Here is a 15,035-nt window from a genome sequence, read left to right as displayed (position 1 = left end):
GGTCTTTTGATGGAGTCAGTGAGTTCTTGCATTTTCTTTTCACAGGTCTTGAGTTGTTTAATTAATAGTTCTTCAGTTTTTCCTTTAATTACCATTTCATCTTCAAGTTCTGAGATTCTGTCTTCTGTTTGCTCTATTCTGCTGGATTGGCCTTCCGTTTTGTTTTGCAGTTCTGTTTCGTTCTTTTTTCTGAGGTTTTCCATATCCTGGCTGTTTTCCTCTTTAATGTTGTCTATTTTTGTCCTGAGTTCATTTATCTGTTTATTCATTGTGTTCTCTCTTTCACTTTGGTGTTTATACAGTTCTTCTATGGTTTCCTTTATTTCTTCTTTTGCTTTTTCAAATTCTCTATTTTTGTTGTCTTGGAATTTCTTGAGTGTCTCCTGTACATTTTGGTTGACCCTATCCAGTACCATCTCTATAAAATTCTCATTGAGTATTTGTAGTATGTCTTCTTTTAAATTATTCTTGTGGGCTTCATTGGGTCCTTTGGCATAGTTTATCTTCATTTTTTTGAAGTCTGGATCTAAGTTTCTGTTTTCTTCATTCCCCTCTGGTTCCTGTACTAATTTTTTGCTGTGGGGAAACTGGTTTTCCTGTTTTTTCTGTCTTCCCGTCATTGTCTTTGGCATTGTTACTGTCCCTGTACTGTGTGCAATTAAGTATTTTCTAGCTCGTAATAATAACAATAGTAATATTTAGAATGGAAGAGTGAGCTGAGATGGAAAGCAAGAAGTTAAAGAAAAGGGGAAAACAAATACACAGACAAGAGGGAGAAAGCAGAACAACGTTTCAAACAAGAAAGTTTCAAAGGTATAACAGGGAGCATTAGTGTACTAATTGACAGTAAGCTGAACAGACATTAGAGAGACAGAGATAGGATTGAAAATCAAAAATAAAAAAAAGATAAGAATAAAAATAAAAAATAAGTAAATGAAAGAAATATCTATATATTAAAAATGAATTAAAATAAAATGGAAAATAGAAAATTAAAAAAAAAAGAAACCAAAAAACTCTCCATGTTCAAATGCAATAAAGTTTCCATCTTAATAATTTGGGTGTCCATCTGTCTCCAATCCTGGAGATGGTGCCTCAGATGTTGTTCTGTAGTTGTCTCATCAAAGGGGATGCATAAAGTAGAACAAAACTACACACACACACACACATACACACACAAACCCCACCTAGTGTCCCAAGTTCAAATGCAATACAGTTTCAGTAAGTTTTTCCACTTGCAGGTGTAATTCAGTTGTTCTCTCATCAAAGGTAGGGAGAAAAAGAAAAAAAAGAGTCTGGAGACAGTTCTGAGAATGGTATCTGCAACTGTGGCTCGCCTGCCCACTGCTGTCAGCCTGCTGTTGCTGGAGGCATTATTTATGCAGATCTCAGGGGTGAGCTTAGCACTCACCTGGCCCTGCAGGCTTTGTTTGCTCAGAGTTCTCCTGTGCAGGAGCCTCTGCTACAAGCTTTCCCCTTTCCAAGCACTGGGAAGGTGACACTGCACCCGCGTTGTCAGGCCTGCGTGTTTATTTACAGTTCATGTGGGAGGTGGGTCTTCCCCCCTCTCCTGTGGAGTTTTCCTCCCACTGCCACTTTCACAAGCTTTCCTGCTCCTGATTATTGGGCGGTGCTGCTGCTCCTGCCAGCCACCGTGTTTGTTTACAGCTTACGTGGGAAGTGGGTCTTCCTCCTCTCCTGTGGAGTTTTCCTCCCCTCCTGTGGAGTTTTCCTCCCTCTGCCACTCTCACAAGCTTCCCCACTCCTGGTTACTAGGCGCGCGCCCCTGCTCCCTCCAGAGCCTCTCCCGCCAGGCCGGCTTGTTTATTTACAGTCCCAGGAAGGGTTCCCTTCCCCCAATCTTCAGTGCTCAGTGCGCCATACCCTCTTTCCTGCATGTCTGTATTGCTCTTATTGCTTATTACTCAGTTTCTCTTTTTTTCCCCCAGGTGGAGGTCAGTCTGTCCAGGGGGCTATGCTGCTCTGGCCCAGTCTTGTCTGTGGGAGTACTGCAGTACTGCAAAGCTCACCTGGTCCATGTCTTCCCAAGCCGTCTGGGCACTGGCGACTGGCGGCCCGGGGGCCCTCCTGGTTTCTCCGTTTAACATGAAGTGGAGATATTCTGCGCCGGCTGGAGGTGTGGAGGGGTCAAAGTTATGCCTTTTCTCAGTGATTATGCCTGCAAAGTGTGTCTCCGGCGTCTCTCCAAGATTTCACTATAGGAGGCTCGCTTTCTGCTTCCTCCCTCTAGCAGCCATCTTGGAATCCTCCTCTAATGTTTTCTTCAGAATGAAAATAAGAATAGAATACTTGTACTTTAGTATATGCTTGTTTCTCCATAAATAAATTTTAAAAGACAGGTAAAAACTAGTAACTGTGTTTACCTGAGGGGGAAATAGCACAGAGGAGTCAGGAGGAAGAATGTGGTTTTTCAATAATACAGTGAGACTGTAGGAATTTTTTTTGAAACTTTAAAAGTTGACTGTTTATAAATTCAAAGTCAATTTTTTTTTGCTAATTTCATTTCTTTTTTTAGTTTTCTGGAGCAGCTTCAGTAATACTTGTCCTGCACTACTTAAGGTAAGATAAAAATAAAAAGATCATTATTTTAAAACCAATTTTATCATTATGCATATAGATTCCATCTACTTAATTGCTTATAAGACTATGCCTTTGTAATATCTATCTACAACTAGTTCAGTGATTTACAAAATGCAAAATCATTCCTGATTTATGGAATATTCATTGTCAGCTATTTAAGTGCAGAACACATTTAAAACACTTTTAGATAAGAGGATGGTGATTCAGGACAGCCTGGGCTAAAAAAGAAAAGAGAGGAAAAAAAAAAAAGAAAAAATGACACCCAATCTTCAGAATAACCATAACGAAAAGGATGGGGGTGTGGCTCAATCTGAAGAGTGTCTCTCCAGAAAATGCAAAAAAGCAAAATTCTGGTGTTTAAACCCCAGTACCACAAAAACAATCGAACAAAAAACTATGCATACAACATTTAATTTAACCTAATACTAAAAGCAGGGCTTTCAAGAACTCTTCTTGAATATATGTAAGTTAAATAGAAAGAAAAAATTTTACATATATTTTTCAGGAATATAGTGAAAGTCATGTTAGTAGATAGACATAAACAATGACTGGGTTGTACAATAAAGAAATGTTACTGATTTATTGCTTTCTATTTAAGTTAATTTCTATTATTTAGCCTTTGTTCAACTGAGGAGTAGGTCAATTTCGTGCTCTCATTCTTTCGCCTCAGCATTCTCATCCACTCCCATCCCCCCTCCACAAACCCACACCCACACATAGAGAGAAAGAGAGAGAGAGAGCCAGTGTACATGTCAAGGCAACGCTGAGGATTCACAATTGGGGCAGGAATGCAGACTGCTCCCTTTTGTCATGAACCACACATAGATGTTTGTCATCTCTGTCCTTCTCCTGCCATTAGATCTGGGCATTTCTGCTACCTGTTGGACCCTCAAGAACAGAAAGAATCGACCAGATAGAAGAAATTTGTCCCATTCCTCTAGAAGTTCTTGCTACCTCTTAGACTGGCCAAAAAACCAAAGCATGGTCACTACAGCTTTGAAATTCAAAGATAATTATCTCCCCCTCCAGCCTGGATGAGTCTCTTTTTAGTTCTTCACTAATTCCAGGTGATTCTATTGACTCATCCTGTTCAAAGTCAGAGAGCAAGTCAGCATAAAATTTTGATGTGAGGTCAGGTACCCTAACGCTCCAGCGAGAGCACTCTTTATTATCCATCATATTCAGAGTAAAATCTACAGACATCCTGAGAAGCTCACGATTGTACTTGATGAATTACTCCTCATTGCATTCACATGAGCAAACCTGTACTGCCAGTGTGCTGAGGATGGCCACCTTTGAACTCATGATAAATACCAGTCACACTGCCAGAAACTTAACACATAGTGTATCATTTAATCTTCCATATTACAAATGAGGAAGCTGAGAGTCAACAGATTTAAATTAACTTCACAGTGGCTACCTATGGTAGAGCCAGATTTGGACGGCTAGTCTGATTGAGTTAGAGCCTAAAGTCAAACCATGCAAGTATGCTGCTCACACACAGTCAGTGATGAGCACTGTTTTATAAGCCTTTAATACAAACACCTGAGCCAACTGTTAAAGAGTTCTGTAATGCCATAAATTAATTTGTTAAGTATCATTTATTGCTTCACTTAGAAATGATACATCAATAATGTTACATGATTAAATGCACTCCAGTGCACTTGCAATTATATTAACTTCTCCTAAAGGGCTTTAGCCTTTATGAGCTATCTCCTCTACCACAATATAGATCATCTATAAAAACAGTTCCCAATTACAGCCACAATATTTCACAAACCAAGGCAATGTTTTTAAATATATGCTGTGATACAATTACAGTAGAAGAAATGAAAATTATAAATGTATTTACCCACTCTAGTAAATTTACGAGTAATAAGATATCTATGTCTTTCTACACTAATACATTTCTTCCAAATTACTTGTTTCCAAATTCAACTTCCCACAGATCAATTATTTTAAATACATTTCATAATGTAAGCCTCTTCCTGTGTGACATTACGGATCTCCATTCTATTGGGTCTGAATATAATTCAGGGCTTTATAGTGTCACAAGTTTATTAAAACAGGACTTCATTTTTACATAATGTAGTCTTCACTGACAGCTAATACATGTGACTTGAACTCTGGAAAATCAACAAACACTTTCCCAGGTGGGAATTGAACTATCTTGCATCAAGGCCATTTCTTACACACAGTAGGTACTCAATAAGTATTTTTCATTAATTGACATGGAAGTGATTTTACTAGTGTTTAAATGATTTTTCTATATATTATAGTCTGGTCTGGTTCATCTTTTCTGGTTTAATTTATTCCTTTTAATTAAAATCAGTGTTTCCTAAACTTTAATTGCATAAATTCTTTCAGTGGTTACGAGATGAGACCTGAGATTCTGCATTTCTTATAGCTTCCTAAGTGATACACAGGCTACTGTGTAGCAAGGTTATAAGCCTTCAAAGTATACTAGTGCTTATATCATTATCTTTCTGTAGCACCCTATACCTCCTCTAATTCTATCATATTGCTATATTTTGAATGTGTTCCCCAAAGTTCATGTGTTGGGAACTTAATCTCCCAAGTGTTGATAGGTGTGGCATTTAAGAGGTGATTAGGTCATGAGGGTTCTGCCCTTCTGAATGAATGGATTAATATCATTATTACAGGAGTGGGTTAGTTATCACAGGACTAGGTTCCTGGTTAAACAGTAAGTCTCTCTCTCTCTCTCTCTCTCTCTCTCTCTCTCTCTCTCTCTCTCTCTCTCTCTCTCTCTCTCTCTGTCTTATCTATGTTCTCTTGCCCTTCTGCCATCTGCCATGGGATATGAACCCTCAACCCTGGTCTTCCCAGTCTCTAGAACAATAGGATGTAAATCTCTCCTCTTTATAAATTATCCAGTGTCCTGATACTTTATAAAGTATCAGGTGTTCTCTTATAGCAGCACAAGACAGACTAAAATATCACTACTTATGATCTTGTACTAACTTGTGTATATAGCTTTCTAACCATAATCTGTCTGGGATCAGACACCAAATGTATCCAGTTTTTGGTTGCACTTTCAGTAATTAGTTACTGAATGCTGATCAACCAAATTCATGCAACCAAATGAATTAATATGTGCAAAAGATACTGAGCACATGTAAACACTCCCCCAGCAACCTTTTCATAAAAAATATCATCAGAGCATTAGAGATTTTTCAAAGTCAGAACAAATTTCATTATTATACTCACAGCTAAAATTTAGTTCACTATGTATTCACTCACTGAATCTCCACAATGACCCTATATGGTAAGCTTATTTTAATTCCCCTTTTAATGGTGAATTGGAAGCATGGGAATGTTAGGTATCTTATTCAAATTTACACAGCTAACCAATGTCATTCCTGGGATACGTACCTAGGCATGTGGCTTCTGCAGTCCATGCACTTGACTTCCAAAAGATGAAAAAACTGAATTACTTTGTCACTTAGTCAAGCTTTTAAACCTTTCTGTGTTCTACATTTGCAGAATGGGGCTTAGAGTCCATTCTAGACTACTCTGCGTAATCCTGTATCTATTTAACACTCAGACTTTCTGTGATTCAGTTCTCTTCTTGAGCAACCCCCCCCCACAAGTTGGTGTCATGAAGTAATGTGTGATCTTGCTGGAACACAAGTATAAATGACAAGTGCTATAGGACGGTAGCTTTACAGAGTAGGGCACTTGGCTGGTACAGGGACGGGGGACTGCCAAAGGATCCAACACCTACAAGCTGCACATTAGCTTCATGCATATAAAGAATTCCAGAGAAATTACATGCCATGGTGCTTCTCAAGTTTGGGACTTGCAAAGTTGTGAAGACAAATCCCTAGAAAAATGTCAAGGGTCTATTCCATGTTCCTGGATGATGTTCTCTGACAATGGGCTCCTGAATTGTAAATCTTTCATAATTAACGAGAAGCAAATATTGTGTCCATTCAAACATATCATTTTTTTTATTTAGAGAGAGAGAATACATAACATTGTTTATGACAAGAACAAAATTATATAAACTATTTTAAGAGACAAGTCACTATGGTAACAATTTCTCTGATTAAATTTAGAGACACAATGCCTTCTGCTACTGAAAGATTCTCTCAGCTTTTAGCAGTAGGTATTGCATATCATTTTACACTGGGTCTTGTTTTGTTTTATACTGGATAACTCTCTATGTTACCATACTTAATGCAAAATCTTATAATGTAGAATATCTTCCAATGCATACTTAATCATTAAATGGAAAGCTCATTGGTTAGAGCATCCTAAAGACAAATAAAAATTGTGATGGTATATCTCATCTAGAATGTTAACAGAGGGAAATAGATGTCTTGAAACCAACCAGGAGATTGTATTGTCAATAATTTGGATTGTCTATAAATTTCATTTATTTCTAGAAAATCATGTCTTAGATTAATAAAGGAAGTAATACATATAACTGTATTTTATACTAATGTGATTTTTTTCATTCACCATATCGTCAGGTGATCTCCTTGCCTGATTATCATTACAGTGATGGATGTATTACAATGAAAAATCTCTCTTAATCAGTGGCAAATATTTTCTAGATTTCTTCAAAATAGGAAGACCATCAATTTTATCCTATTTTAACAATATTTCCTCAACCCTTTTTGGCCTCTTGCTTGCTGCACTGAACCAAAGAACTACAGTTTCAGAACAATAATAATAGCAGTAACAATACCATCACTCACTAAGCTCTTGTGACATACCAGAACATGGCCTAGCACTTCATGTGGGCAGAAGATTTACCAATTTAGTATAACCAAGGAAAGCCAGAGACCGTGAACATTTAAAGATCTCCTACTTGTTTGTAAAGAACACATAATATTTAGCATTGATTAAATGAATTTCTCTTTGAAACCTCATAGAACCCTATGAGCTTGCTAAGAGACCTTGGATATTTATTGTACAGATCAACTTCGATGTCCTGTTGAGTCCTCCCTAAATACATGGTACAGATTAAGAAAGCCAGCAATTTTTCCTCAGGGGTCATAGTTTATGAAATGAAATAAACATGCACTGAATGTCAATGCGTTGATAAAAGTTCAGGAACAATGACTCATACTGGGTAAAGTAAGAAAACTGGCTGGTGAAACACATAGTTAAGAGTCAACACTCCAAATCATGAATGCACAAGACACCAGCATTTCCTACAAGGATACATGAAAGCACCATTTTTGTCTTTTGTTTTGTATTATCCCTGGTATTCTAAATTTACACTTGATGTAAGCAGTGATATTGTGGGTACTACATTTACCCTTGAGGGAACTCAAAACACTAACATTTGTACATATGTCAGATGCACATACAGTTGTCCTTTGTTACTGCTACTTCTTTTTTTTTTTTTAGAAAGTCTGTAGATGAGAAAACCATAGTAATAAAAACAAGCATGCTTAAGTTGAAAGACCTTGCTTATGATTTCAGCCCTTTGCTAGAGTATATTGGTGTACAAAAGGCAAGGCAAAGAAATCATTTAATCAATGGGATTTTCTACTTATATGCAACTATGATTTCCAGTCAGTGCCCCTACAAGCTATTTTTACAGTACTACAGCAATGTAGTGAAATGACAATAATACATACTTGTCACTGCATTTGATAAACTTCTGAAGTACTTTTGGTTTCAAATTAACTGTATATACAACCCTAAAATATTTTTTGATAAGCTGTTATTTCATGACAAGACTATTATGGTACTTGGTTTTAGTTTTCCTTAATTCAGTTCTGCACTTATTTATTATTTATTTATTTATTTTTGCAATACTGGGGCTTGAACCTAGGGCATCATATGCACCAAGTGCTCTACCACTTGAAACCAGGCTCCCAGTCCTTTTGGTTTGAATGGTTTTCCAGATAGGGTCCAGTGCTTTTTTGCCCAGGAAGCTCTCAAACTGTGATCCTCCTGTCTCTGCCTCCTGAGTAGCTGGGATCACAGAAGTGTACCATATGCTTTGTTTTTAAAACTCATCTCTTTAACCTTGCAAAGATACAATGTGGCAGTAGGACAATCTCTGCTAATTATTCCAGGTAACCACACTACATGAATCATTCTTTGTGCCCTATAATTCCTGAGAGTAAGGCTCATTCTGCCAAAACAGAATACTATTTGAAGTCTTTTGTACATAGGCAAATTGTTTTCTGTAACAATTTGCAGAATTGTTACAGTAAAATTGCAAAGTCGCAATCAGGTGAGCCAAGAAGTTTCCACAAGTCCCAATAATATTTTTGACTCTATGAGAGTATTTAGTTTGAATTATCACTAAGTACTCTAAAGAAATTGAAGTGAGTATTTTTTTTATTTCTACAGAGTAGGTTGAGATCACTCATTATTCTAATTTAAATAACTGTCCTTGGAGGCAGATAGGAGGCAGTGTCCGTAGCAATGTTGCCCAGATAAAGATAGGAAACTCTGTGGCCTGACCAGCAGCAAACTGCTAGCAGCTGGCAGGACACCTGATCGGGCTCCTCAACTGGTCAGAACACACTAGCCACAGCAAAGGCTTTTTAATTGGCTTACTGGGGCTTGTTTGTTTTCCACTTTTGTTATTGAAATAGAAGTGGAAATCTGCTTTCAAAGACCAGCCTATCAGCATCTCCTTCCACAGCTTGCCTGACCTTCAGGCCCCACAGCTGCCTCTGTGGAGTTAAAAATGGACTGTCAAGCTGGCTCTCATTTCTGCCGCTCGGCCTGCCCCCGAGTGTCCTCCCACTGATCGGTTTATCACACCCTCCTTGCTCCTTCTGTTGCTTTTCTTACCATGAGTTTTTAGCCTGGACAGCTGATCCTAACTTTCGAAGCCCTAACATACAGAGCCTTCCGCAAGAAGGCTAAAGAACCTCTTTAATCCTAAATCCTAACTTCTTTTTAATCCTAATGAACCCCTACTTGTAGCAATGGCCTTCTCCCTCCAGTCATCTCCGGGTTTTCATCCTCAGATCTACCCCCACAATTACCAGGAATGCCCACCCCTGACAGATAATCTGCTCCTGCCACACCAACGAGGGGGAAAGGTTGGCTTAGAAACTCCGGAAGAAAAAAAAAAATGATGTGTGACTTCTTGTTTGTGGGTGTCCAGGGCTCCTCTGGTCCTCCTTGGGCTCTTGTTCAGACTGCCGGTGAAGCCTCGGAGAATTTACCCCTGGCAGGATATAAAAGTCTTGATTTTCGTTCCCCCAAGCCTCTTCAAGACCGCCAAAGCCCAACTTCCTCCCAACAGGGCCTGCCTTTGGGAAGGGCAATCGCTCCCGAGGGTCCTGCGGGTAGAGGGGACAAGTGAGATCCCACTAGTGGTTTTATTTAGTTTCTTGGCAAACTCGCCCTCAATTCAACTTCCCCGCGCTCTTGGGCCAGGTCTTATTAGAAGAGTGCCGGGCTCACGCTTTCCGCTTTAGTCACAAATGGAACAGCACCAAAGATACCGCGGAGTCTGGGGTGCATGGGGTGGTCAAGACCTTTCCTAAAATGCGGACAGTCCTAGCTAAATCTGACCACGGGCAGGAGGGGAAAACACAAAGATCCTAGGACGCGGGCTGGAGTTGACTGCGTGAAAGGACAGAACGTACGCAAATGATGCTCCCTGAACACAGATCAAGCCAAGTGCTCAGGATGACACAGCAAAGCCTCAGGTCATGACGGAGCATCACCCCGCTGCCCGGGAAGCATGGTGTAGCCAGGGCCTGGGCAGCCTGAGTGTGCAAGCACGCGCGCCAGGGCAGGGTTCGCACCAAAGAATCCAGGTTAGTGCCAGAAGGGCGAGTCGTGCACCCGGAATTATGATCAGGGTCACCCGTGACCTGCCCAGGAAACAGTAGGTGTCCGCGCAACACCAGCCTGATACTCAACTCCCAAAGGATTGCCTGAGTCCCTCCAAACTCCGGGGTTGAAATGCGACCTGACCGGGGAAGGGCGGGGCGCGGGCCGGGCCGGGGCGGGGAGGGGCGGCGCAGGTGGGCGGGCCGGGCAGGGGAAGAGGGGGCTGGACCTTTAAAGTGCTCACTGTGCGGGAGGCACGGCGGCTTAGCGGAGCTGCGCTGGGTGGGTGGGGTGGCGAGCAGACTGCCAACAGAGGCTGGGGACTGCGAGTCACAGCAGTGGTACCTGCCTCAGTTTACCACTCTGCGTTGCGGACGAGCCAGTTCGCCTGGGCGAAATCTCCGCAGGTGAGCCAGGCCGCAGCCTGGCGGAGGAAGGGGGTTGGGGTGGTGCTGGGCGGGGTCGAGTGGCAAAACCGCCCCCCAAGTTGTGCTAACTTTTGCGTTATTTTCAGGTGATGGCTGTAGTTGGCTAATCCGCCCCAGGGCTTGGTAAACTTAAGCCTGACAGGCTGGATCTTTCCTTTGGAAAAGGAGTGGCCGGGCTGGGCCAGTTCGCTCCCGCGACGTTCTGCACGTCTTGCCTGAGTTTGCAAATCTGTTTTCTCTCCTCCTTTTTTTCCAGAGCCCCGGAAAAGCCGTTCTGCCCCGCGAGGGAAACGGAGCCGTTGACCATGGTTGCAACTGGCAGTTTGAGCAGTAAGAACCCAGCCAGCATTTCAGAGTTGCTGGACCGTGGCTATCACCCCGGGAGCCTGCTAAGTGGTGAGTGACCCTCCCGGCTGCCCACCTCTGTCCCCTCCAAAGGACGCAGACCCTTCCTAGATCCTGCAGGCAGGCGAGCATGCCAGCGATTTCACCCGCTTCCTGAATGGAGAGGGTGCTACAAAACCCATCGGAAATCCCTTTCCAAACTTTCTGTCTTCGTCTGTCAATGAGAAACGAAAAGTAACAAAAATGAAATACTGGAGGACCACATAACTCTAGTCTGTTGCTGCTAGGCTCTGGGGAATTAAGGTCCTTATCATATATGCCTGATAAACTGTACAGTTTAGTGTTTTTAACAAATATTATTTACTGTGTAACCAGCATCCTCACACTCTCCCCCAAATGCCCACCCACTTTCCACCAAACACCCGCCTCTTTCCCCTCTCCCCGGGGAGTGACCTATCTTCTTACTTTTTATCACTGTAAGTTAGTTTTGCCTTTAGAGTTTCTTATAAGTATAATAATACAATATGTATTCTTATGTATCCGGTTTTTTTCCCATAGCCTAATAGTTTGGAAATCCTTCCATGTCTCTGCTTATGTCAGTGGGTTCCTGTCTGTTACTGCCTGGGATTCTATTTGTGGATGTAGCCATTATTCTGTTGTTAGTGTCAGAAGGAAACTTCAACAACAGTGGTTCTAGACTTATTGTCATTTGCAATTTTAAATGAAACTTTTTTAGTGGTACTGGGGTTTGAACTCAGGGCTTTGCACTAGTCCTGTCACTTGCAGTTTTAAACAGTGGTTGCTAAGTTAGCACAATGCTCTGCCACCAAAAGTTAATGTAAGCATATATAAATTGCTTAAGCTTTTTGGGGCCTTTCTCGTTTAGAAAATAAAATTAGGGAGTGGCCTAAGTTTTATAGGCTAAAACTCTAAAATTCTCTTATCTTCAATGTAGCTAAAATACACAACCCTTAGAATTTGAAATGTAGTAGTTGAAATCTTTGTGAATACCTGAAGTGAAGAAAGTAAAGTAGCCAATGAAGGTGAAGCTGGTTGAGGGAGGTGGCAAGCAGGGCATTTGCCTTGCTCTGCTCCTGTGACTGTGGGTGGTGGGCATCCTGCCAAGTGGGATTAATTTGGAAGGTAGGTGACCAAATGTAGAGCTATCTTTCCCTTTGAGCAAATCTAATTTTGTTTTCCTAGGTCTATTTTGTTTTGCTTGGCTAAGAAAAACTGCCCAGCCAGTTAAAAATAACCTCATGAACCTCAAAGGTCTTCTTAGAGAAAAACTGAGCAATCTATACCCAAATAGACTGAAGTTAATATTGGATCTACAGGCCATTTTAGTACATACATTTTTCAAAAACTGTAACTTTGATAGATCTTTAAAAGTTCATCAAGCTCATGATGGATTCACTTGAGAACAGTTGTAAAAATTCTGTATTTTACAGTACATGTATGCTTAACGTTAGAAAGTAACACTCTGTCCAAAAAAATTATAACTGTTTATCACAGATATAATGCATGTTCTCTATAAAACAAAACTAGAAAATTTCCAAAAGCAAAGCAAGAAAGAAAATCATTTAGTAATCTTGGATGACCCCAATTAGATTTTGATGCATAATGATGGATTGTATGTGTTTACCCATATACTTAAAAATGGTTTTAATAAGGGGGCTACCTTATTTATCAAATCTTTATTTTATATATAAACTTTCAGTCTTGTGAGATTAAACAACTGGTCTTACTTAAGTAGCTAACAGCAAAATGCAATCAGTTGACTCTCAGAAGAAATTAGAAATCAGAAATCAATACAGCATGGTGGTACCTGCTTGTAATCCCCAGCTCTCAAGATAGAGACAGGAGGATAGAGTTCAAGGCCAACCTGGGCTGCCTAGCCAGGCACTGCCTCAAAAAAAAAAAAAAAAAACCAGAAGAAACTGGATATGGTAGATAGAAGTAGCCAGTGTTGCTATGTTGGTATGCTTTTCCTATTCCTAGATTTTTTTCCCCTTTTATCTAAAACTTTAATTTCCTACAGATTTTGACTACTGGGAGTATGTTGTTCCTGAACCCAACCTCAATGAGGTGATATTTGAGGAGACAACCTGCCAGAATTTGGTTAAAATGCTGGAGAACTGTCTTTCCAAATCAAAGCAAACCAAACTCGGTTGTTCAAAGGTCCTTGTCCCGGAGAAACTGACCCAGAGAATTGCTCAAGATGTCCTGCGACTTTCCTCCACAGAGCCCTGTGGGCTCCGAGGTTGTGTTTTGCACGTGAACTTGGAAGTTGAAAATGTATGTAAAAAGCTGGATAGGATTGTGTGTGATGCTAGCGTGGTGCCTACTTTTGAGCTGACACTTGTGTTTAAGCAGGAGACCTGCTCATGGACTAGTTTCAGGGACTTCTTCTTTAGTAGAGGTCGCTTCTCAGCTGGCCTTAGGCGAACTCTGATCCTCAGCTCAGGATTTCGACTTGTTAAGAAAAAACTTTACTCTGTGATTGGAACTACAGTCATTGAAGAGTGCTGAGAAGGAAAACAATTTAAAGGTTCTTTATGATTGGGTAATAAAACTATACAGCTATTCACTTAAAGTCATTTGTAGTTTGCCCTGAATGTACTCAACTCCTAAATTTAGACCATACCTGTTTCTCATTCATCGCAACCCCAACTAAAAGGGCTGATTTTGTGGCTTTTAAGACATAACTCAAGAGAGTATATGTTCTGCGTATATCACATTTTTTCATGGAATGGAATAAGGAAGAAAAAGAAGTAATCCACTTCAATTTTGCATTTGATTCTATGACTTTTTACAGGAAGTCTTCATAACAGAACATATAAACCTGATTTGCATAGTTTGACTTTTATAGGGCTTTTTTTCCCCTAAGTTCTCAAAAGGATCCTTTCGATAACAGAACCTTACTAAGTGAGGTACAGCCCATCAAAATATTGAGAGGCCCACAATTTCCTGTCAATTTTGTACTCAAACAAGAGGGTAGAATTAAATGGATGAGCTTAATTATAATGTCACCCTAGGTACCAGTGAATAAGAAATGTCACAGAGACAATGGTCCTGTTTCCCTGTTTATTGGTGTCTGCCCCTCATCTCTGTTACAAAAAACTTGATGACAAAAGCTTGAACTGCATTTTAGTAACCACAGTATTACTCTAAGTGACTTTATGGTATAAAGTAAGCTCAATTTTCCTAGTTCTTAAGTTTTGAATATTGTCTTCAAAGTAGAAAAATGGAAACATTTCTGGCTTCTTAATACCTTAATTTGAAAGAGGTAGTCCCATTCAAATTCATTTGGAAACAGCTTCTTTTCAATGTTATATGTGCTTAATCTTAATGAACCACTTCACCAGCATTATCTCATCCTGACCCTGTCTGGAAATTGAGCTGTCTCTCCCTACCCCAATCTTTTAATTATAAAGATATTTATATTGATAAAGTCTGCTTTACCAAAACATTAGACAATGAAAATCATGTTCCTGATAACCAGTGCACACCCCAGCCTCTTTCCACCATCCACACCCTGCCCCTAAGGAGTAATAAAGGCCTTGGGTTTGTTTTTTGTTTTTTGTTTTGTCCTATTCCAGCTAACTAGAGCTGTATCTGTCTTCTATGTTAATGAGAGAATTTAGCCTTCACTTCACACTATTCACACTGTCAAGATCTTCACATTCTCACTATGGGTCATGGACAGGTCTGCCAAGCCACTAGGGCCACAGTGCTACTTCACATATCTGAGGCATCAGGATGGATGGGACAGATGTCTTCATCCTGGTGTTCCAAAAACAAGCCAGATCCTGTTACTTACACTAGAGGTGACCTAAAATGTCACTGCACAAATGAGCAGGTGTTTTAACAAATTGA

General features: G+C 40.3%; 1 protein-coding gene across 1 annotated transcript; it reads left to right on the top strand.

Annotated features, from left to right (window-relative positions):
- The first annotated feature begins 10,620 nt into the window (after positions 1-10,620).
- Ddit4l (DNA damage inducible transcript 4 like) lies at positions 10,621-13,752 on the top strand. The gene is made up of 3 exons (XM_020174069.2): positions 10,621-10,790; positions 11,068-11,207; positions 13,198-13,752. The coding sequence occupies exons 2-3, from the start codon at positions 11,117-11,119 to the stop codon at positions 13,686-13,688; spliced, it is 582 nt and encodes a 193-aa protein (XP_020029658.1). The 5' UTR covers positions 10,621-10,790; positions 11,068-11,116; the 3' UTR covers positions 13,689-13,752.
- Positions 13,753-15,035: the final 1,283 nt, after the last annotated feature.

This window comes from Castor canadensis, chromosome 9 (assembly GCF_047511655.1).
Source record: "Castor canadensis chromosome 9, mCasCan1.hap1v2, whole genome shotgun sequence".
NCBI lineage: Eukaryota > Metazoa > Chordata > Mammalia > Rodentia > Castoridae > Castor > Castor canadensis.
Note: the sequence above shows the minus strand (reverse complement) of the source record. Positions and strands in the feature narration are given on the sequence as shown.